At 37.3% G+C, this 21,925-nt stretch overlaps 1 protein-coding gene across 1 annotated transcript in view; it reads right to left on the bottom strand.

The window, feature by feature from the left end:
* Positions 1-298: 298 nt before the first annotated feature.
* Positions 299-21,925, bottom strand: part of ttc27 (tetratricopeptide repeat domain 27) — a 32,332-nt gene continuing 10,705 nt past the window's right edge. Inside the window, exons 5-20 of the mRNA XM_086092614.1 lie at positions 20,661-20,763; positions 19,608-19,766; positions 19,222-19,352; positions 17,214-17,326; positions 16,083-16,149; positions 10,436-10,549; positions 9,206-9,301; positions 7,646-7,768; positions 6,294-6,521; positions 6,003-6,101; positions 5,172-5,224; positions 4,686-4,851; positions 2,253-2,453; positions 2,032-2,143; positions 1,001-1,101; positions 299-618 (exon numbers count right to left, since the gene is read on the bottom strand). Of these exons, the coding sequence (XP_085948740.1) occupies positions 490-618; positions 1,001-1,101; positions 2,032-2,143; positions 2,253-2,453; positions 4,686-4,851; positions 5,172-5,224; positions 6,003-6,101; positions 6,294-6,521; positions 7,646-7,768; positions 9,206-9,301; positions 10,436-10,549; positions 16,083-16,149; positions 17,214-17,326; positions 19,222-19,352; positions 19,608-19,766; positions 20,661-20,763 (1,995 nt within the window). The 3' untranslated portion in view covers positions 299-489. The remainder of the gene's footprint in view (positions 619-1,000; positions 1,102-2,031; positions 2,144-2,252; positions 2,454-4,685; positions 4,852-5,171; positions 5,225-6,002; positions 6,102-6,293; positions 6,522-7,645; positions 7,769-9,205; positions 9,302-10,435; positions 10,550-16,082; positions 16,150-17,213; positions 17,327-19,221; positions 19,353-19,607; positions 19,767-20,660; positions 20,764-21,925) is intronic.

Below are 21,925 nucleotides of genomic sequence, written 5' to 3'. Positions count from 1 at the left end.
TCATAAGATCTGCGTTCTGTCATACACGATCATTGCTGATTAAAAATCAATGATGATCTCGTTAAAAAAATGTAATAAAAATTTTTGAATGAGGAAAAAAGCCCAAAAGAAAGATAAATAAGAGCCCACATCTTTGACAAAGCATTGTAAAATAGCCTAGGTGTGAAAATACATCTACTTACTCTCGCAGAATTACTCACTGTTTTGTTGAAAATGAAGAGCGAGAGGAGTTTCGTGCATTTTTATCTGGTGAAGATGTTCGCGTTATTGAAAAGCCAGTAACAATAATAGACAAGAGATTGTTTGATGTCTTTAATAAAAGTCACTTTGATGAAAAATAAGATCCAAGGCACATGACCAATAAATGTGAAGGCTTTAAATTCATAATCCGCATTTCGTAGTTGCTGTTAACACATAATTTGTACGATATTCATAACTAAGATTTTATTGTATTTTTTTTTTTTTGAAGAGCCTCTTTAGTATTGGTATTCATGATGATTGGCCACCACGAAGTTCTCCACGCAGCTCTTGCAGCTCTGTGACAAGATGCTCGAGGAGAGCGACGTCATCTCGCAGCTCAGCACGGATCTCACCCGAAGACACGTCCGTTTGCATTTGCTGCAAGCAACAAACATGAAACAATTCACCTCAGAGGTTCTTACGACAGGATTTTTTTAAATTAGATCGACTATATATACACATTACTTACCTTTTTTTTTATTTTTATTTTTTTATGTGTAATCCCCAAAAAATTCACATACACATAAAATTGTAGGCTCTGTAATCTAATTGAGGCACATTTAAAAACATAATAGTAGAAACGTCTCATTTGTCATGAAATGATTTAAAGAAATCACAATGGTAGTGATACTAAAACAATGAAGAACTTTGTAGCAATAACTGCTGCCCGACGATTATTTAAAAAAAAAAAAATTTTTTAACGCATAATGTGTTTCCTTCTTGAAATCGAAAGCATGTGCGGCACAAGAGTGGATTGTACCTTGGCTTTGGTGGCCACGCCCCTCAGGCTGAGGTGCGCTGAGGAGAGCATCTGAAGAGCTTCTGCAGGATTTGTTTTCTTCTTACTGCAACTGATGCTCACTATGAATACAAAAGGCATGTTCTAATGATTTCTCACAATTTTATCCACAATGATTTAACAAGATAGGAAACAAGATAAATATCAATCGGCACACTTTATTTCTGTAAATCTCTAAACATAATTTGACTTTCTACAAGTTTCCTAAGAAAACCGTGTCCCGTAACTGATGAGCTATTTTTTTTCCACAGGCTATTGTATTTGACCACATTCGAAAGTGAACAATTTTCATGAAGGCAGGGCTCATTAATCAAAATTCAATTACAATTTAAATCATTACACTCGTAAAAAAAAAAAGAAGAAGATTAATACAAATGTTTTCATTGTTTAAATTTATACATTAGCACCTTTAAAAATATATAATTAATATCTAATTTAATAAACTTTGTTTTATCCAAAAGTAACTTGCATAATTACAGTGTTTCATTTGTCTTAATATCTTTTATTTGTTTTTTACATAATTTTTTTTATTTTGTACCTCAAAAAAAAAAAAAATTCGCCCTCCTGCACAGTTTTTGCCAACATGAATAAATAAATAAATATTATTATTAATATATATTAAATTCCGTTTGGTCCAAAAGGAACTTATAATTATAGTGTTTCTATTTTTTTTTTTTTAATTGGTCTTTATATTTTAAATGCTTTAACATTTTCTTGTTTTGTACCAAAAATTCATCATTTGAAAAACAATCGAGCAGCCCTACATGAAGGATTATTTAATTAAATATATTTAGGACCCTGTGCTGTGTAACAATGCCCTTGACCTCCCAAAAAAAAGGACGGTGAAGGAAAAAACAACAACTAATAATAAATAAAATAAATAAATAATACAAATGTGAATCCGCGGATGTGGAACACGAGCATACAGGGGACGACTGTGCACGGTCACGTGTCTAAATTCAGTGAAAACGTCCACAAATGGACGCACTCACCTTCACCAATAGTGATGGCTCTTTTGATGACTTCCTTGAAAAGATGTGGCTCTTTTTCCCAGCCACCAGCTTGAAGCTCACAGCGATGGGCCTTGCACAAGAACTGCAGGGCCTAAAAACAACCCCGAAGCAATGCTTAATCAACGTTGCTGTTCGGTTTGAGATTGAGCATATATTGCACTAGTAGGGAGTTTGTAGAAAAACATTGTGAGCGCGCAGACCTTTTCGTTGTCTTCTGCGTTGGAGCTGTGGCGGCCGCCGCCATACAGCACGGCATACTGCTGCCATATTTCAGCATCATTGCTGTGACGGCCACTGACCCGGCCCATCAGTTCCTTTAGTTTGGACTGCAAAGATGCCGTTTGCTCACCCTGGCTGTCTGTCAACTTTTCAACAACAGCCCGAACGAGGATCTTGATAATCTGAAACAAAAGCAAATACAACAGGCTCTATTTTGCGAAACCCTAAAAAGGGGAAGTCGAGTCGAACGTTTTCTTTACATGTTCTATGCGGCCTCACGCGTCAAAACACGGTATTCTGTTTATTATTGGGTTTGTGGAATATGAATTAAGCAGCTCAACACGCCTGTTTTTATCCATCTCAGGGGGCGGCCATTTTGTCACTTGCTGCCAACTGAAAATGACATCACTGTTGCTCAGAGCTCAGGTCGCGAGCAAACTGGCTCAGCTTGCAAACGTCACATGACTAAACTCCGAAAACAGATGAGCCGTGACCGGTCGTTACCTGAGCAACTGCGACGTCATTTTCAGTTGCAAGTGGCAAAATGGCCTTGTTGACTCCATTCATTCAAACCCAAAAACGTATAAATACGTTTTTTAAATATTTTGTCCTGCACTCCCAAAAACGTAGTTATACGTGTGTGTTTTTATGCGAGAGCTTCTGACATGAAGAGGTCGCTAGAAGCAATGGTAGCTATTAAAAAAATGGACAGCAGGTGGCAGCAGAGTATAAGAGATCAGCCAGGGCCATGTTGAAAAAGCTCTTTTTGTCAGTGTTTTCAACAGGTCTGTGAATAATGAAGAAACTTAGCTATATTCTAATTCTAATGCTGCAAAACGGAAACAGATACAAATATACTTTTTTTCCCCCGATGAAAGAAGAGACTCTAATCTTTCTTTTGGTAGGTTCCATGTTTTTATAGCAATAGAACAGAATATTCTGTGGGTCTTGCAAAATCGGTCAAAATCCAGCCGGGAGCAAAGGGGGTTGCTTCAGTGAAAAGGGAATGAATGATGCATAAGGTAATGTATGCTTTTTTTGTTTTCAATTTACAGAACTTTATAAATCGTCCAAAAATAAAAAGGTACAATATGCATGAGGAAGTTTATGACTCTACAGATGCAAATATTGGCGCCTCAAGTGGTTTATTTAGAGCCAGAATTTAATCCACTAGTTTGGTGGGAGTGAGACATGACTGATACTGGATTTACATCTTCTAAATCACCCTGCATTTTCTTTTTGAGATTACAGCAAGATTAATAAGTGTTAGAGTGTACAAAAACATTTCCTCGGGCACGCTGTAAAATGTGACTTGAGAATATGTAAATGAGCGTGATTATTAAAAGTCTTTCAGACAGTCAGGAAGGACTTTCATCAAATTGTGACTGGGCCAGCGCAATGATTGGAGTTGAGGGAAAATTTGAGTTGTGCAAGGTGTGTGTACCATCACCTTGTGCTGCAACCTGTTGAATTCTATTGTGAACTAGGGATGTCACAATCATGACAACATGGTGAGGTCACAATATTAAAATGGCCATAATATCCAAATTGTCATGTCAGGATATTAATTAAAAGCAGCACATCTGTTAAAAAGGTGAAGTTGTATTCCATTTGTGCAGTTCCAGCACAATTCTGGTGGTTAGTTTATTAGTTCCGTTTAATTGAAATTAATACTTTAAGCTTATTTTTTTCATTCCTCCCACTTTTTTGGCATTTATCTACTTCCTCATCCGATATTTGTCATTCCAATTTTGACATATTCCAAATATTCACGTCATTCTAGGTTCCATTTTTCTCATTCCAAATATTCATGCAACAGGAAGTGACCCGATTTGAACAGGAAGTGACCCGGAAGTGGCCTAATATCAACCGGAAGTAGCCCAATTTCAACAGGAAGTGACCTGTATATCAACAGGAAGTGATATTATTCATTATTCCGTCATTGTTTCCTGCCCTTTTACGTTTTTGCTATTTTTCTTCCTTCAACTACTTTTAGGTTTCTCGATGAATTCTGGTCTGATTATTGCTCACATGGACAAAACTATGTTTTAACTGAAAAGACTGATAGTTTATCACTCTCATAAATCAGTCTACCAGCAAATTTTTTTCAACATCTCTGTAAAAAAACATTACTTTGTGCTTCTTTTTTTTTATATGAGTTTTTGTCAATATTGTGATTTAATTATTATTTTTTTTACAATATCGTGAGATGTTTTTTTTTTTTTTTATATCGCCCAACCTCTCCACAATAGATATCGTATCGTGAGGTTCATGTCATGATAAAGATCGTATCATGACGTTTGGATATTGTTACATCCCTATTGTTAACGGAGGTTATTAACATCATTAACTGCCAAAAGGTGCCAATTTAGTGGATTTAATAAAGATGTCAACGAAAAGTGTTCTTCCTTTACCTGGACGTCCTTGTATCTATCCCTGAGGTCCATCAGACGATGGTAAGCCGCGATGGCTTCAGCAAAGGCGCCAATGTCAACACTGACAACAATGAAATTTTCCCAAATCTGCCAGTGTTCATAATTACACTTGAGGGCTTCCTGGAGGGTACGAAAGGCTTTGTTTCTGGAAGAAGAAAAAAAAGTCAAGGGGAAACAATTTCACTTTTGCAATGATGTATGATGTCCATTTCAAAATGTTATTAAGGAGCTACTGTCAATGCCAACATATTAGGATGTTCTTTTATATTATATTTATGTTTTGATTTGCTTATTGTTTTCATTCCCAAAAATAACAACTGCCATTTAGCTCTCTAACTATAACCTCTATTTGAATCATATCAGCTGCAAGATTACATTTGACTGCGTTGTCCCTGTCAAAGATTTGAATTAGAATTTTTGTAGTGACACATAACAACATAACAGTCAAGTAGAATTATAACTCACTTATTTCGTAGGCGTATGTATGCTGTAGAAAGGTTGTTCCATGCTTCGGCATTCTAGATGCACAATAGGATAAAGTGGAGAAGAGAGCAGAGATGAGAAGGAAGTACATATTATATTAGTCGTCAACAGATGCTTTCAAAGTGAGGTGTGTGTTTGTGTAACGTTCGTTTATTTATGCATATTCCATTCATTCATTCTAACTAGTAAATTTAGAAAAATGAATGTTTTTGTTATGCTCCTTTTAAAAATATGAAAACATATAATGTGCTATTACTTTAGGCAGACTTTTAGGAGCAATTTATGCAGAAATGTAAAAAAATTCCAAAGGCTTAACATTCTTTTTCCTCCCACTCTATACGCCAGCCAATCAAGACATTATGACCACTTGCTTTGCGTGATGATATTTCATATCATTTACAAAGGCAATTATGTTCAGTTTGTAGGTTTGCTTTTGTTCTTGTTCTTTGCAGTGGTGTGTTACTAGCAGAGACTGAGCTGTTCCTAATATTTTGACTCGTATTTAAAGCAACTGAAATATTACAAACATGCCTAATACCATGCTCAAGTAGCCAAGTGTTGTTGAACAAATACCAATCATTGTTAATGTCATTCTCGATTCCTATATTGGTACAATGTAGGGCTCAAAAATATTTATAGTTGTTATTCAAAAGGGGTTACATTATTTTCCTTCAGTCTAGACTTGAGAGACGAGACGGTGTGTGCGGAGAGAGATATGAGGGACCGAAAAGAAACGTGTTGTAAAGCGAGAGATTTATGCCTTTGTCAATTTTTTTGGTAACATTTCATCAGTATGTTTATCTTGGTGCTCACATCTGGCTCCAGTCCCACACATCTTTGGAAAGCCTTGGCCGCTCCCTCGTAGCTCTCCAAGGCCAAGTAGGCACAACCGAGGGAAAACCACACGCCGAGCTAAGCACACACACACACACGGAGAAGGTCACACAAACCGTATGCGTTCAGTTCAATTTGGATTTTCGGCTTCGATTTATAGTTACATTCAACTTGGCAGGTGAATGTTCTAAATCAACACATTTATGGTGACGGGCGAAGTGATGCATAACATCCCCGCCCCAGCAATAGAGTGCGGAGAATAACTTGTACCTGCAGGGCGTTGATTTTGAGTGACCGTTCGAAGCAGTCGACACACTGCTGGAAGTCCTTGTTGCGGAGATGTAGCAGGGCTTTGGAACGCATGGCTCTGGCGCTGCGATGGCCTGATAGCTCCCAAGCCCGGTCGTAATACTGATGGTCCCTTAAAATGTCCCCGAGCAGGCAGTAAAGACTCGCCGTCTCCTTTTTCTCCAACTCCCTACGAACGATCTCTTCAGCCTGAGCACACGGGGAAAAAAAACACGTGTGGGGTTTGTTCTGGTTCAAATAAACTCTGGTGTGATTGCTCTGACAGTGGCATCATTCGTTTGGAATGCCATAAATCCGAACACTGGTGTGGTTCGCTTTACTTCAGCTCAAGTGCGAATGGCACAGGATCAACAATATGAATTAAATAAAGTGGCAAATTAGCGAGAAAAAACTCAGAAACAAATTACACGTAGCTATAGTCTAATGTGAGGGTTGGGTGGTGGTCAATGGGACACGGTTTATAAAATAAAAAAGGCAGCATGGAGACGGATTCATTCAAACTTTACTCGTCATACATGGCAGCGAGAGCGACAACACTTCCTGATCCCCTATCAGCTGACTAACACTAACCAATCAGAAGCTAGCATACTTTAGGTAAATGTAAGTGAATGACTGAGAGCAGCAGATTCGCCACATTAACTTAGCTACTTGTACAGAGATAAATAAATAAAATGTAGAAGTGTGGAAATAGTAATTCTGGAAACATAAATGTACAAGTAAATATACATTTTAACAAATTAACTTCAATGCTTGCAAGTTTTTACTTGCAAATTTACCACTTTATAAAGTGGAAATTTGTGAGTTTTTTTCTCTGAATATTCCCCCCACCCCTAAGAGAAAAAAATTATAATTATACGTGGCCCTAATACGCCGTCGGACAGTACTATACTATGCTCTGGTCCAATTATAAAACTGCACATGTAATGCTAGATTTTTAAAAGTCTCAGTGTTTAACTTTTTTTTTTTTTAAGAACATCCATCCATTTTCCGTGATGCTTATTCCTCACATTTTTTTTCTTAATTCTTGATATTGGAAATTAGCAGGTTGCCCTTTTTCTACACTGTTTTTAGAGATAGACCAATATGGTTTTTCAGGGCCGATACCAATGCCGATTATTAGTAGTCAAGGAGGCTGATAACCGATAGCCTATATTCGTTTTCAGTCAAAAGGGGGGGGGAGATATTAGTGTCAATTTTTTTTTTAATACAGATGCCAATCTTGATTTTCTAAATCAAATTAGGAAGTGCATTTTCTGTTGCACAAATTGTTGATTTTTGGTATTCTCTATTCATCGAAATGTGAGTTTGTATACCTTGCCATGTTGGCCAAGTCTCTCGTAGCATATGATGACGTCTTCCCATAGCTGCAGCTTTTCGTAAATGAGTAGAGCTGAACTGATGCAGGCGAGGTTTGTCAGAAGAGTCGCCAACTGTTGCTGTAGAGAAAGGCAGACACATCCTCATATGGCAGGCTGCAATCGATAAGGTCATAATTGTCCTTTGAATTTAAAAACATTTCATCATTATTTTAGGCTCATATCGAGAACGAGGATACTGTTAAAAATGTACAAAATTTGAACATGATCTACACAAACAACTAATTTTATCTCGTGTCTCACATTTAAGTGTGAAACTCACCGTGAAAAACGGCATCAATGAGAAATGATGTACTTGAGCTCCCATTTATTTTGCGATTCAAGTCGTATGTAAATTGAAAATATCATTCAGCATGAAAACAGCCCACCTTCATCCCGCTGGCAATAAAAAGGCCTTCTTTTGTTCTCTCCATCATGAAAAAAATGCATCACATCACCAGCTGCAATCAAGAGCTTCGACCTACTTTCTTGTCCCCAGGCTGCAATAAGGACTGTTCAATTCCAGCTTTATTGCTGTTATCAGTTATTATATGGCGCCTGGGTGAGCGCGCTACTCCCCAAAATGCTTTTTCCCTCTTCCAGGCATTCCTCCTCATTCAGAGTCTCAGAAAAGTGTAAATTATTCTATTATTGCAAAGCCTTTTTTTAGACATATCTTTCGCATGTTATCATCTCTATTTGTCTAACTAGCATTTATGATGCTTTGTGGCTCAACAGATGTTGACATTTGTTTTATAGTTGTGTCCTCATGCAATCATTTTGCTCAGCAAAACCATCGGCACCTTTGAAAAGGAGCCGATGGGCGAAGGCCAAAATGGGAAAACAGCAAAGTAAACATGGAATTCTCTTCAGTCTAAATCGGTTTAGAATACATTCTGTGGGCTCACTTTGGTGTGGTTTGATGTAATCCATCCATCCATCATGAAACCTATTGGTGGTTTGCTATATACAGTAGCTTGCAAAAGTATTCACCCCCAAGATTTTGTGTTTAAATTTCCCATAAAATTTCAATGAAATATATTCATGTTAGTGGTCGTATTGTGCCTAAATGTTAAAAAACTCAAGGGGGATGAATACTTTTGCAAAGCGCTGTACTTACTTGAGAAAAACGACACAGCACAATGTGTTTAAATTGTTGATCATAAATAAAATTAATTAAAATCAAAAGGCATCAATGATGCCACTCCATCTGTAATTACCATGAGTTATGTGTCTGCCCAGTGCTCGGTGCACGTTTTTATGCAGGTATTTCCATTTTGCAGTTTGTAGACAGCAAGATGTGAAATCTTGTTACCGCTAGAATGTTACCTTGCTTTTTGTATTAGTACAAAACTGCGAGGTTGTTTATGCTAGTGAGCCACACATACAGAGTTAATGTGGAGTTCCATGTGTTGTCACAGACAATGCAAATTGCCAAGTCAAATGTACCCTCTGTTGCGGCTAGACAACTAATTGTGTCACAGAAAAGCAAAAAAAACCAATCACACTCTTTGTTACCTGGACAACCCATCTGGTTGGAGCATGGCAGCAGTAAAAAACCTTCAGACGCTCAGTCAAGGGACAGTTCTTGTCTTCAAAATGGTCTACTATTGCCTGAAAGAGAAAAAATAGAACGTGCTGCAGAAAAAGACGTATTCCCTTTGAACTATAAAATCAAATTATTTAAATAAATGGACATGCTATTATCTTTGATTTGATTGCAAACGCTCCAAAATAGAGACATCAAATCTCTCCTTAGGTGGGCCTAGTATTAGGCCTACACAATACACTTGGTTCATTAGCTACAACTCCATTAAATCACTGAAGGCAGAGAACATTTACGTCAATGAAATCTAAAAATAACTACGGCGTGTGAAGGAGCTGCATCAAACTTTTGTTTTTCCAACTTCGGCTTTGGAATCCTTCCTAATGAGCAGCATACCGGATACTATTCCACATAAACAATACTGAAACAACTCTGTTCATTTCCTCTAATTATGCAAATGACACAAATGCAATCCCACATAAAACTGGGTATAAAAACAAAACAACTAAATAATCATAAAACAAAAGTTGTCCATAAATCTGACATTTCCATTTCAGTTTAAGGCACAACAAAAATAAATACATGATTTAGTTCAATTTGTATGCGTGGCATGCTGTCTTCTTCATTGTAAAGAGAACAAAGCTAATTATTTCCTGGGATTGAAGAATATCTGTTGCTGCTTTACATCCATTTTCGCATAGGACAGCATGTACGCACAAAACCCAAACCTCTGAGGAAAAGTGTCGTAAGTGAGGAGGACAAGCCAAATAGCGTTACAACCAAAGCTACTTGTGGTTTGGTGCCTACATTTGTTCTTCATTTGTCTCGGTCTGTCACTTCAGGCCAGACGTGGTATTGAACACAGAAACTTACATGAGCCAAAACAAGTCCTTAAAAGCGGCTGTTGCAGCCAAGCCAAGTGGTGTTCGATGGGGTTGAGGTTAGGTTTCTTCCACATCAAACTCTTCAACCATGCCATTGCGACTCTTGTTGTGGGCTTTGGGACCCATTCACGCTAACCAAAAATGGCAGCTAAACATTACAGTCTTCCTAAAATGCCACATCCTTGCCTAACTGCGCAACAGTCATGCATCTAAGCCAGTTGATCACACACGATCCAGGCAGAGTCACTGTCATGAGTCATCTTTATGGCACTAACGATGAGCGGATGTTCATGCCACAAACACTGCCATGTAGTTTACCTGAGTTTGCATCATGGCTCTCTCAATACATCGGGAACTCTCTTTTTCCAGTTTGGTCCGGAGGCAAAGCGCTGTCACCTCCACAGCCCAGAACTTGGGCTGAGACAATAAAAACTGCAGAAACACAAGATAGACAAGTACATTTTGAGTAATGCAATAGCGGATTAGGGTTTGACAAATATATATATATATATTTTTTTTTTTTGTGCTATTTTTGTGCACATTGACAGTAATACTTGGACATCATTTGGTAAAATCCGTCGATTTTCACTATTCGCAGACAGACTTGGCCCCTAATCACCTTCAATAGCAGGGACACATGTATAAATACAAATTTGTTATGCTTCACTCATTCAAAATCGTTTTAAAATATGTTTTTAGTACTTTGTCATTCACTCCCAAAAATTTATTCATACGGTTTTTTTTATGCAAGAGCATACAGAAGGCTTTGATACAGCTTCTGAAATGAGGAGGTGGCTTACGGCAATGGTAGTTATTACAAAAATGGCCAGCGGGTGGCAGCAGAGTATAAGAGATCAGCTAGGGTCACGTTGCAACAAGGTCTTTTCCCCAGTGTTTTCAACAGGAATGTGAATAATTATGAAATGTTAGCTATATTCTAATGCTAATTGCTGCAAAACGGAAACAGATAGATTTTTTTTTCTTAATGAAAGAAGAGAATCTAATCTTTCTTTTGGGTAGGTTCTATGTTTTTATAGCAATATTCTGTGGACCTTGCAAAATCATTCTAGTAAAATAGCCGGGAGCGAAGGGGGTTGCTTCAGTGAAAATGCTGGGAGTGAATGAATTGCTTCATACTGGAATGTGATTTTTTGTACGGCATACTACAGGCATTGAAAGTGGATCATTTATCAAATTTGAAAATATTTATATTTTTGTTATGTTTGAATTCAGATATTAAATGAAAATATGTCTACATCATTTTTGCTTTTACTCACTTTTGCCCAGTGCCTCATCTTATTAGGGAATAAAGGTTTGAATTGTACGCAATGTCTTAAATGATTCATGATGTTAGCTTGGATCACATGCAGTTTTGGCCATCGACTAAAAATGTGAGTCATTCAGAATTTGGAGCATAATCACACTGCAATAAGTCTGTCCTTTCAAACCACTTGGAAGAAACAACATTCATCAAGATTTATGAGGGAGATTCTCTTTTGTAGTATGACAATGTTAGTTAACCCCTAAGAGACGAGAATGTCTGAAAATGTCTTTGACATTCTGAGTGTGGAATCAAATCAACACAAACACAAGAAGCATACAAATCAAACCTTTTCATTTGGGCTTTTGATATTGGGACTTTCAGTTTTTAGTCAAACATGATGATCAATTAAATATTTTTAAAAAGGCTGGGCTTTTGCAGCAGTGCAATACTAAACTTTTTTATTTATTTATGTGATTCTACATCCAAGGCTTAAGTCAGATTTTTAGTGATTTTTAGATTTTTTAGCTAGTGCTGTCTTTTCACAGCACTAGCATGTGCCATATACAGTCGTCCCTCTCTACTTTGCGGTTCAATTATCGCGGTTTTGTATTTGGGTCCAAAATTCCTATATTTTGGTTTTTTTCTTGATTTTTCAGAGATTATTTCGCCCATGTTCACCCGCGCCGCTGCCCCCACCCCTCCGGATTTACTGTATTCTTTATTTATGCTGCGATTTTTGTATCAATATTATATTTGACAAGTGTTTAGAAGGATGGAAACTGTGTGGTGCCTTCATTATGGCTCAGTATAAGTAACTCGCTCCCAAAAACAAAAACTAAATAAATACATAAATGACGTCCTCTACTTTGCTGAAATTCGCTTATAAAAGTGAGGGAGCACTGTACTGTAACGGTAGCTATTCAAGTTTTTAATGTTAATGTTTTTAACAGAAGTTGAAATAAATGTACAAAAATGTCTTGTATGTGCGTGGAAAAGTCGAACCTGCAAAATGCTTCTGTGGACCCAATTTAAATTGATGTGACTGTTGTCTGTTTTGAGTACTATTCTTTAATGACCTTCGACAGCTATATGTACAAATGATTTTTTGTCATATTATTAACAGACAAAAAGGTTCACGTATGCACATGAAGTTTCATTATGTTATGAGAATGAAAATGTAATGAACTGTTGAGAATCTGGTTAAGTTACACTTACATATAATTCTGCAAACAAAAATGTTACCAATGTAGAAACAAATAAATGATTAGCATTAGTTAAATGTGATTTCCCAAGAAAGAACTACAAGGTGTCAAATCATACCTGAATCAGTAATTGAAACCAGAACATCTCAACTGTGCGGCAGATGTGCTAACCAAACACTCTTTTCCGTGAAGTATGTTTTCTCTACGCTTTTACAGTTATTTTAACGCTGGTCAAGCAGTGCACACCACACCAGAGTTGGCTTTCAAACAGACCAAAACCACCTCCTTCCAAGCGGCCTCACTTCACTTGCTTTGTCCACACCAAAATTTGTTTTCCATTTCAGGTCATTTCATAGACGTGCTTAGCGTCCACAACTTTGTAACTAGGTGATGATGGATACATCGACAGTGCATCTGGAAAGTCCTTGCAGCAGTTTTTCCCACAGACTCGTCCTAAAATACAATAAACGGTCATGATCAGTGCAAACATGATGCACCTGAGCCCAATTTGGAGCTTCATGACAAAGGAGGCTATCCTCCGAGGCATGAGGGTGACATTGGTGAAGACAGCCGGACATGTGACAACCATCTAACCAGCCTGCAGATTCTTGGATCTACATGTAGACTGGGAAGATGCCTGCTCACATAGCCAGCAGCATTCCTGTCACACATGGTTAGGTTACCATACAATGTACTGTATGTTGCCAAAATTGCCGCCTGACGATGACAGCAAGGGATGACAAAAATAAGATTAACAGTAATCAAGTCAGGTAATCTTTTATTTTTTTCACCCCAATGGACTATTTGTATAAACATGACAATTATTTTGTGCCAAGAAAGCGCTGCACTCTGAGCACTTTTTTCCCCCAGTGATGTCCCCTCCTTGGTCATCTCCTATGAACGTACAATCCCCCCCCCCCCCCCAAAAAAAGGATTTCATCATCTACAGTCCATAATATAATCAAAAGGTTCGGAGACTCTGGAGAGATTACTGCATACAAGCGGCAAGAATGAAAACCAACACAATGTAGTTGAAGTAAGTGCAAGTAAACTCATTGAAGATGGACTAATGCGAAGAAGAAAAGTGTTTTGTGGTCTGACGAGGGATCTTGGGAACAATTTTTCACATTTCCGAAATTCCCCACATCTTAATAAAATTCTCAAATAGAGACATGTTTTTCCTCTTTTGGTGAGAAATTGACAAAAAGACAAAACAAGTTATTGTGAGAGAGAGAGAGAGAGCGAGAAAGAAGACAATCAAGCCAATCAGCTGGCCTGAGGCACAGATGTCACAAATACGAAAACTCTACAAACAAACGAAATGAGATTTTAATGTGAAAGACAATCTGTTTTGTCGTGTCATTGGCAACAGAATGATTTGGCATCAAACGATTCCAGCTGGATCTGTTAACCTCCGGAGACCTGCTGTTTTTCAATTTTAATTTCCTGTCCTGACAGGCGTTCTTATCAGCCTGGACAGATTCAGGATCGTCACCGAATAAGCCAAGAGCGCTATCGTCTTACTTTGTTGAGATGTCTCCAGACGAAGTCTGTCTCCAAGTGAGATCTGTTGAATTAAAGAGTCGGGCTTGTCTTCCAACGTTTATCAGTTCTCGTTTACTTTTCAATGATGGAAGTCGACTTTGGGTCCCTGACGCTCAAGTGGCGAGTGGGATAATAACTTGAAGACGTCAGGAACGCCTCTTCACGCCAAGATGACCTCACAATGACCGGAGCCTGACGACAATCAATTAATGGCTTTTGCAGCTGCTCTGAGTAAAAATGGTTCTCTATTCACACTTGAACAGAAATTACAGTGAAACACCGTTTGTTACAAGATGGCCAACCATTTGTTCTGCTTTCAAACAAAAAAAATTTCAAAGCCAAAAAATACAAAATTAAATCAGGATCGAACTCCTGCCATTCTATGCATAACTCCAATATGAACTGAAAGTCTCATATAAACACAATATAACCCTAGACTATAAAGGGTGTGTATTTTTCATCTCACAAAAGCAAAACAGAGTCAATTATTTCATGCCAGCTGAATTGTTCTACTGTAGATAAGGTCTGTATCCTCCATAAAATATTTTTGCTTCATAAAATTGTTTGGTAAACCAACTGATCTTTGCCAAGTCGCTACCATTACACATTTGAGGGAAGGGCTCAGTCTCAGAGCTCCTGTCCTGTTACCGGTTCAAGTGAAAATGAAAAGTTTTATGGAAGTCACCAGCAACTCGATGCTCTTTACTGCGAGGGCAATAAAATATTCAAGATTAAAATGCCAGGGAGAGCAATTTAGAAAGCCAGCTGTATAAACATGTACAGACGTACAATTTTCAACAGTCTGGTCTGCAGGGAGTTGCTATGAAATAGGCTGCTTGTCACCTCTCAACCAGCAGCAAGCAGCAGGAGCACAAAAGAGTGAGAGTGAATTTGGGCCTTTTTAACTCTTTAAGGACTCTTTATGATTTGTATTAACGTGGTTAAACATTTGTTACCTGCAATATCTATGAATTAACAACTATCAAAGATTAATGGACAAACAAGATCATTAAAATCTTGTAAGAGTCTATATAAAATAGGGCTGGGCAATATATCGAAAAATATCAATATCGTGATATTGGCCCATGCAATAAAATGCATAATACGTTTTTTTTTTTTTTACTTTTACCTGAATTTGACTAGTTAAACATCAACTTAAATGTGCATCACTATCCAATTGTTGAACATCATCTAGGGAAATTACAATTAATTAACTAAGAACACATTGAGCTGGATTATTTTGCCACATTAATTTTTTTTTACTCTTTCATTGTGTCTTATTGTGATTTTTATTCTCCACACTTTTTTACCGATTTACACCGTTCAAATTTCACTTTACCAACCCATTTTTTATTTCAGTTTTTGGTTGTCGTCATGTTTGCTTCTAGAATTTGTTGGACGTTAATTGAATCCATTCTTCCCATGAAATGTTCCATGTGCCACTGGCAGCAATACAACTCTAGAGCATGATTGATCCACGCCCATGTTTGACAATTGGACAGATGTTCTTTTCATGAAATTATGTTCCCCTTTTTTCTCCAAACATACCTTCCCTCATTTCAGCCGAAGAGTTCCATTTTAATTTAATCAGTCCACCTGACTTGTTTCCAAAATCCATCAGGCTTATCTAAATATTCGTTTGCACAATTCAAATGCTGATTTTTGTAATGATTCTTCCATAAAGAATTGTTTTAAGTGAATGAAATTGAATAGCTTACTGAACATAACATTTATTTTATGAACTTTCATCCATCCATCCGTTATCTGAACCTTATTGTCCTGAAAGAGTTACATAATTTAATAATTATTTTTAAAGGATGGATGCTACTTTATATATAATATAATAATATATTTTAAAATCTCACGTACCTTCACGCACCCCCATTTGAGAATCTGTGGATTAAGCAATTCAAAGTGTATGGTTGTTCATGTTAATACTATGGAACATACTTACTGATGTGAAAGCCAGAAGTTCTTCTTGTGTCAGCTTGTGCACAGGATTATTCTTGTGAAAATCAGTGCTGTGAACGCAAAAGGCCGGGTCAAATATTGTCCAAGAAAAAACTAAAGTATACAACAAATTAGGTCAGGCAATCAACTTCACGCCAAAGAGACAAAAACAAAACAAAAACAATAATAGTTGTAAAGCCCTTTCGTCCAAAACAGCCCAATGTGGAAGCACACGGAGTATTTTCATTTTATGGTGTGCGTGTTTGTAGTCATAAAATGACATGACATCTCATCCATCTTCAAGCAATCTCACACGCTCCTCTATTGACCTTCACTTGACTTTCTATTCAGCTTCTCCAGCAGCAGATGTCATTCTGCCGATCAGCCTAGAGGATGTATTGCATGTACAGTAGTAAAGTATAGCAGCACACAGCACAATTCTGCTTCTGAAACACTTTGGTTTCTCCAAAAATAAGCAGTTTATTCCTCAAATCCTTCATGATTGGAAGCTGATGCAAGGTTTTAAACACAATGCGTGCCACCTTCAGTAATTTTCTGCTCAGTTTTGCCTTTCAAATGTTATTGCATGCAAATGGCTGTAATGTTCTGGATTGGTGTATGTTTAATTTTAAATTGCGATATTCCCTTGAGGAAGGTTTGTTGAATTATAATGCTAAACTTTTATTAAAGCTTAAGGAAAAAAAGTTCAAAACAAAAACAGAATACCGCGAGCGTGTAAAGTTAAGGTTGAATTTCATTCATTATAATACGACGACACTGGACCCCGGCATACTCGCTGTTCAGCACCCATAGATTTGCATATTAACATTTTATATATATATATTTTTTAAATATTGAATGTTTATCAGCGTTTTTGAAGGATTTGGGGTGTTAATATATATTTATATAATAATATGACCACCCCCCCCCCCCCCCCCCAAAGTATTTCAATGAATGTTTACATAGATTTTAGCTATTTGCGAGCCAGCCCAATCCCTATCCCCGCAAATAGCAGGGGTCCACTGTAACTGAAGTTTGCATTCTACAGTTGAGAGTAGAAAAAAAGCCCTCTAATGCACACAACATGCTGCTGGTGTTTGAAGGTTCAACTAATCTTCTAGTGTAGAAGACTTACCAAATCCCCAGGATGACTGCCTGCTCCTCCGCAGTCAGTTCCGGCAGCTCGTACTGATCGGGCTCTGCTAAATTAATCTTGTCCAACACTGTGTCATCCCCAAGTATGCAATCCTACAAGTAAAAAAATAAATAAAAGAAAAGGAAAAATAATAATTGCACTTGAACAAAACAGAGTATGGTGGAAAAGCAAACATAAAATATTGCATTTTAATATGAAACCATGATGTTAAGGATCACATAAACTTTGTCCCCACAGCATTAATAGCATAACTCATATTTATCTTATTTTGCTTGATCATAGTGTTGTCAATGAGCAAATCTTACATTACATCAAAATTAATTTGTGCAAACAAATCAGTAGTTTGTGCAGCATCAGTGACTGAAACCAATAGTATAACAGCAGCTAAAATATATTTTAATAAATGATTAAACTGTCAATTAAAATAATCAATTTGATTATTATTATTATTATTTTTTTTTTTTTAAAGAATGCTTTAATTTTCTATCCCTTAATTTAAAAACAGGGCATTATTTCAAATTGGCAGAGCAGAAAATACACTAATGTAAATTAATTTTCATTCAGGTAGGGGTTTGGTCCATAAGATCAGTCAAGAATTTTGGCAAAAATGTTTATTAGGGGTGTACGATACCACCTTTTGATTTCATGGTGGAGTACAGAAATCTGAGAATATTCACTGTTGAGGAGCTGAAATTCAGGAGGATTTGGACAATTTTAAGTTTAATAAGGGGTTGGTCATTGAAGAATATTTGCACCTCTATTAAATAGCAAACTTGCCTACCCTGAGAACAATATTAAAAAGTTGGCCTTGCAATTGTCTTTTTCTTGTATTTGGCCCCACATTTGAACACTGTGCTACAGAAAACTGCATCAAAATGGTAGAAAAATTTCTACGAAGGGTAAAAATCTCCAAGACGTAACAAAAATATGGAAAGCATGATAATGCAAATCGCAGAATGGAATTCTGCGTTTAAAAAAAACAAAAACTGCACAATTAACAACATATAAAAATACATTTGTTGCAACACCACAATGCTAAATCCTTCTTTATAGATTGTCTTTTTTTTCTTTTTCTTAAAGACTCTGTTTATACAAAGTCCTCCACTAGGGGTGTTTATGTCTGTCTGTCCATATGCAGTCATTTCTGTTGCACAAGTTACTTCGGTTAATGGTTTTCACAGAGTTAGTCGACGGGGTCCTTTTTTTTCTCTTTTTTCTTTTTTACCATGCTTCATACTGTTAATGTCTGAGTGTTTCAGGAGGGGGCCACTGAGATCTTTGAAGTCACGCTTGAGGTAGAGATCAGGAAAGTCATCAGTGGGGGTCATTTGAGCTCCTCCCTCAGTGTACTGCAGAACGACGCTAAGCTCTGCTGCAGATTTTTTCTCTCTCCAAAGTTCCAGACACCTCGCAAAGAGCTGAACAGATCATATTCCCAACAACAGAGTGCCCACCTTTTGGTCATCACTGAGCACTGGCCCCGCTGCATCCACTACTTTATGGAAAAAAAGTGAAAAATAAAAGAAAAAGAGGTTTTGATACCATTTACATTTTTTACAGCTGAAAATGGACATAAGTAGGGCTTGTACATATGTGCAAAATAGTTCCAAGGAGGTCATTTTCTGCTTGAGTGAGAGTACGCACAAAGCAAGGTTGATAAAGGCCTGTTTAGATAAGAGGCTGATGAGCTATTGTGAAGCGGGACCTCTTGGCAAACTTATTTTCTGTAGTTGTATTATTCAGGGTTCTAAATAATTTTGTCCAAATGTCTATATAAAATGTGTAAAGAAGCAAAGTAACACATACCAAGACATCTGATCCTTACACAGTCTTAAAATTAGGCAAATACAACCTCAGTTCAACAATAAAATGTCATTAGATCTTTAAGTAAGTGGTCCTATATGCCCTCCAAACCAGTAGTGCTGAATTGTGGGCCCCTCAATCATTTTGGTTGCCCATCCCTGCAATAGAAGTACGTATCTCATACCTTGGGCAGTAGGGTGCGTAGTGTTGGTGAGGGACTCGCAATAGATTGATCTTGATCCTGCTTTCTTCTGACATCAAGGATGAGCTGAGCCAAGAATTTTTGCTGGAAATAGGTACGTTTCCCCAAGGCACCTTAATTGACCAAAAATAAACAAACATGTTGCTATCAATAATAATACATAAATCAAACAGGAAGAATGTCCTGTATTTGTATAAAGGGGTGGAAATTAAAACACCTTTTTTTTGTTTTATATCAGATTAAATGATCAATGTATAAATGAATCCACAGATTAATCAATTAATAAAATAATCATTAGTTTCAGCCCTAGTTGTGGTGAAAAGAGGAAATGGAAAAAACAAGAAAATATTTATAAACCTAAATCATACCGGTCATGTTGATATCGAGCATTGAGAGCTCCTGAGCTTTCTTGATGTGTTCCTTGGCAGCCTGGTATTCGTAGTAGGTCAGGCTACAGTACACACACTCCAAGTGGAACTGAATTGCCAGGTTTCTCTGCTCGGAGAACAGCGACTCGCATTTCAGCACTGTGGGGCAGGAAATGGAAAGATGTCTTCATTACAACCAAAACTCTGCCAGTACATTTTTTCCCCCTGATAAGTCAGTAAACATTTTGATCATACTTTTTACTACTATCCATGTAATTTAGAAGTGTTAAATAAAATTTTAAGCTATCCATCCATTCATTTTCTACACAGCTTGACCAAAAGATTAATTCAGGTAACTGGAGGTGTGGTACGTCCTAGACTGGTCGGCTGCTAATTGCTGGGCACACACAATCATTCATACTCAAATTAAATTCTTGACAATATTGAGTCTTGAGCAAGTTTTAGAGATGTGGGAGGAAATTGCAGTACTCCAATTATACTCATGACCGTCCAGGGGTAGGAAATTAATTTTGCAAAGGGCCACATTAGAAACTGGAATGCTCGCCAAAGTCAAGCCTACATTATTTTTTTTTCATCCAAAACACCAGTGAGTATTCAAATTTTTTGAAATCCTGTTTTCGTGGGTTTTATGAGATGGCTTGTTGCTCTACACTGTGTATGTACATTGGGGCTCACCCCGGTTGATTACCGGGTAGCCTGCCCTTGCCGAGCTCTTAACTGTAACAATAGTTGAGAGTACCCACACTTCTTTGAGTCCTTGGAGGGGGTGCTGGAGAGCACTCCGGCTGGTGACTCCATTATTTTGCTCGGGGACTTCAATGTTTACATGGGAAATAACAGACGTGATTGGGAGGAAGGCCTAACCCCCCCCCAATTAATTAATCAATTAAATACATTTCCTAAAGATACACGTACTATGTACAATGTAATTAGCTTAGCATTAATTTAAACAACTTGAACTTTTGAGCACACATCTCTTCTCAATCTATTCTTCAACCTAATGATTGTAATACAACATTATAAAATGAGGACCTTTTTCCATGCTCAGGAGGGACAAGTTGAGGAGCTGCTGAGAACATGCCTCCAAAATTTGCTGGTGGAGCTTGATGTAGCGTAGAGTCCACCAGGAGACAAGCTGCAAAGATTTAAAATAAAAAAAAATAGGAATGCATAATATATTATTTATTTCTGTGTATAATTGAAATAATTTTTGGGTGACAACAGAATGGAAACAAATCTAATCTAACATTAGCATTCTGACAGAAAATTCTTGCCAAATAGCTTTATGTGTAGTTTCTATTTCATAAAAAAAAAATCCTTGCAAATCCAAGGAACATATTTTACATTTGTTAATATTAAGAAGGTAGAAGAATTAGCATTGATTCATTGAGAACATGACAATCAATATTGATCTAGCATTGTGACATTTGTTATTTCAATAGAACACATGATAATAGCAGCTGATTTTTTTGGTAAGTTGTTTTGAATAATTTGCCAATAGCCCAACTTTGCCATCAAGTTTGGAAACCTGCATACCCCTCACTGAATACTTAATTACTGATGAGAAATCCAATCTAAATACCACATAGAATGCAGTAAGGGTACACTGTGACTCCGCCCTAGTTATTGTAATTCGCATTATTTTAGTCACGCTGTCAAGAACTGTCCACATCTTTTTTCCTCTTTTTTTTTTAATACAGCGTTGCAGAAACTATGCCCTGAGAACAAAAAGTATAAAAAGAGGCCACCAGAATGCAAACAAAACAAAAAATATCTGAGTCTTAAGGGTGTTGAGAAAAAAACTGAACATAACCAAACAAACCTGGCTCTAAATTATTTTCCCCATTAGCTGAATGACAAAACAATGTACTTTTAGTATGAATTATAGTCGCCCATTGTTTTCTCCAAGAGAAGAGAGTGCAAGATAAAAATGTAAAAAAGCTTTGTAATGTGTCAGGGAGGTCGCGCATCATCGCAAACGTAAACTGGATCCAGCATTTGTCGGTTTCACCTAATCAATATCCTGACACACACTTGCCATGAATCTTCACACACTAACTCTCATAATGTCAGCATTTTCATGGATGTTTGTCTTTTGGCCTGGCAGAGCTTCCTTTTCTGATAGTCAAGGTACGAGGTGCTGGCAGAGAGAAGTAACAAATCATGAGCTTTGTATGGACAATGAATGAGAGCGTGCGTGTGCGTGTATGCACGTGTGCGTCGGGGGCTTAGTGGTTGTGTTACGCATTTAAAGCAAGCCTGGCCTTGGCACCAGCAGTATTAATTAATTCCCTAAA

Source organism: Leptonotus elevatus, chromosome 13 (assembly GCF_054856555.1).
Source record: "Leptonotus elevatus isolate MCC_2025b chromosome 13, RoL_Lele_1.0, whole genome shotgun sequence".
Taxonomy (NCBI): Eukaryota; Metazoa; Chordata; class Actinopteri; order Syngnathiformes; family Syngnathidae; genus Leptonotus; species Leptonotus elevatus.
The sequence above is the reverse complement of the archived record's forward strand: the minus strand, read 5'-3'. Positions and strand labels throughout refer to the sequence as shown.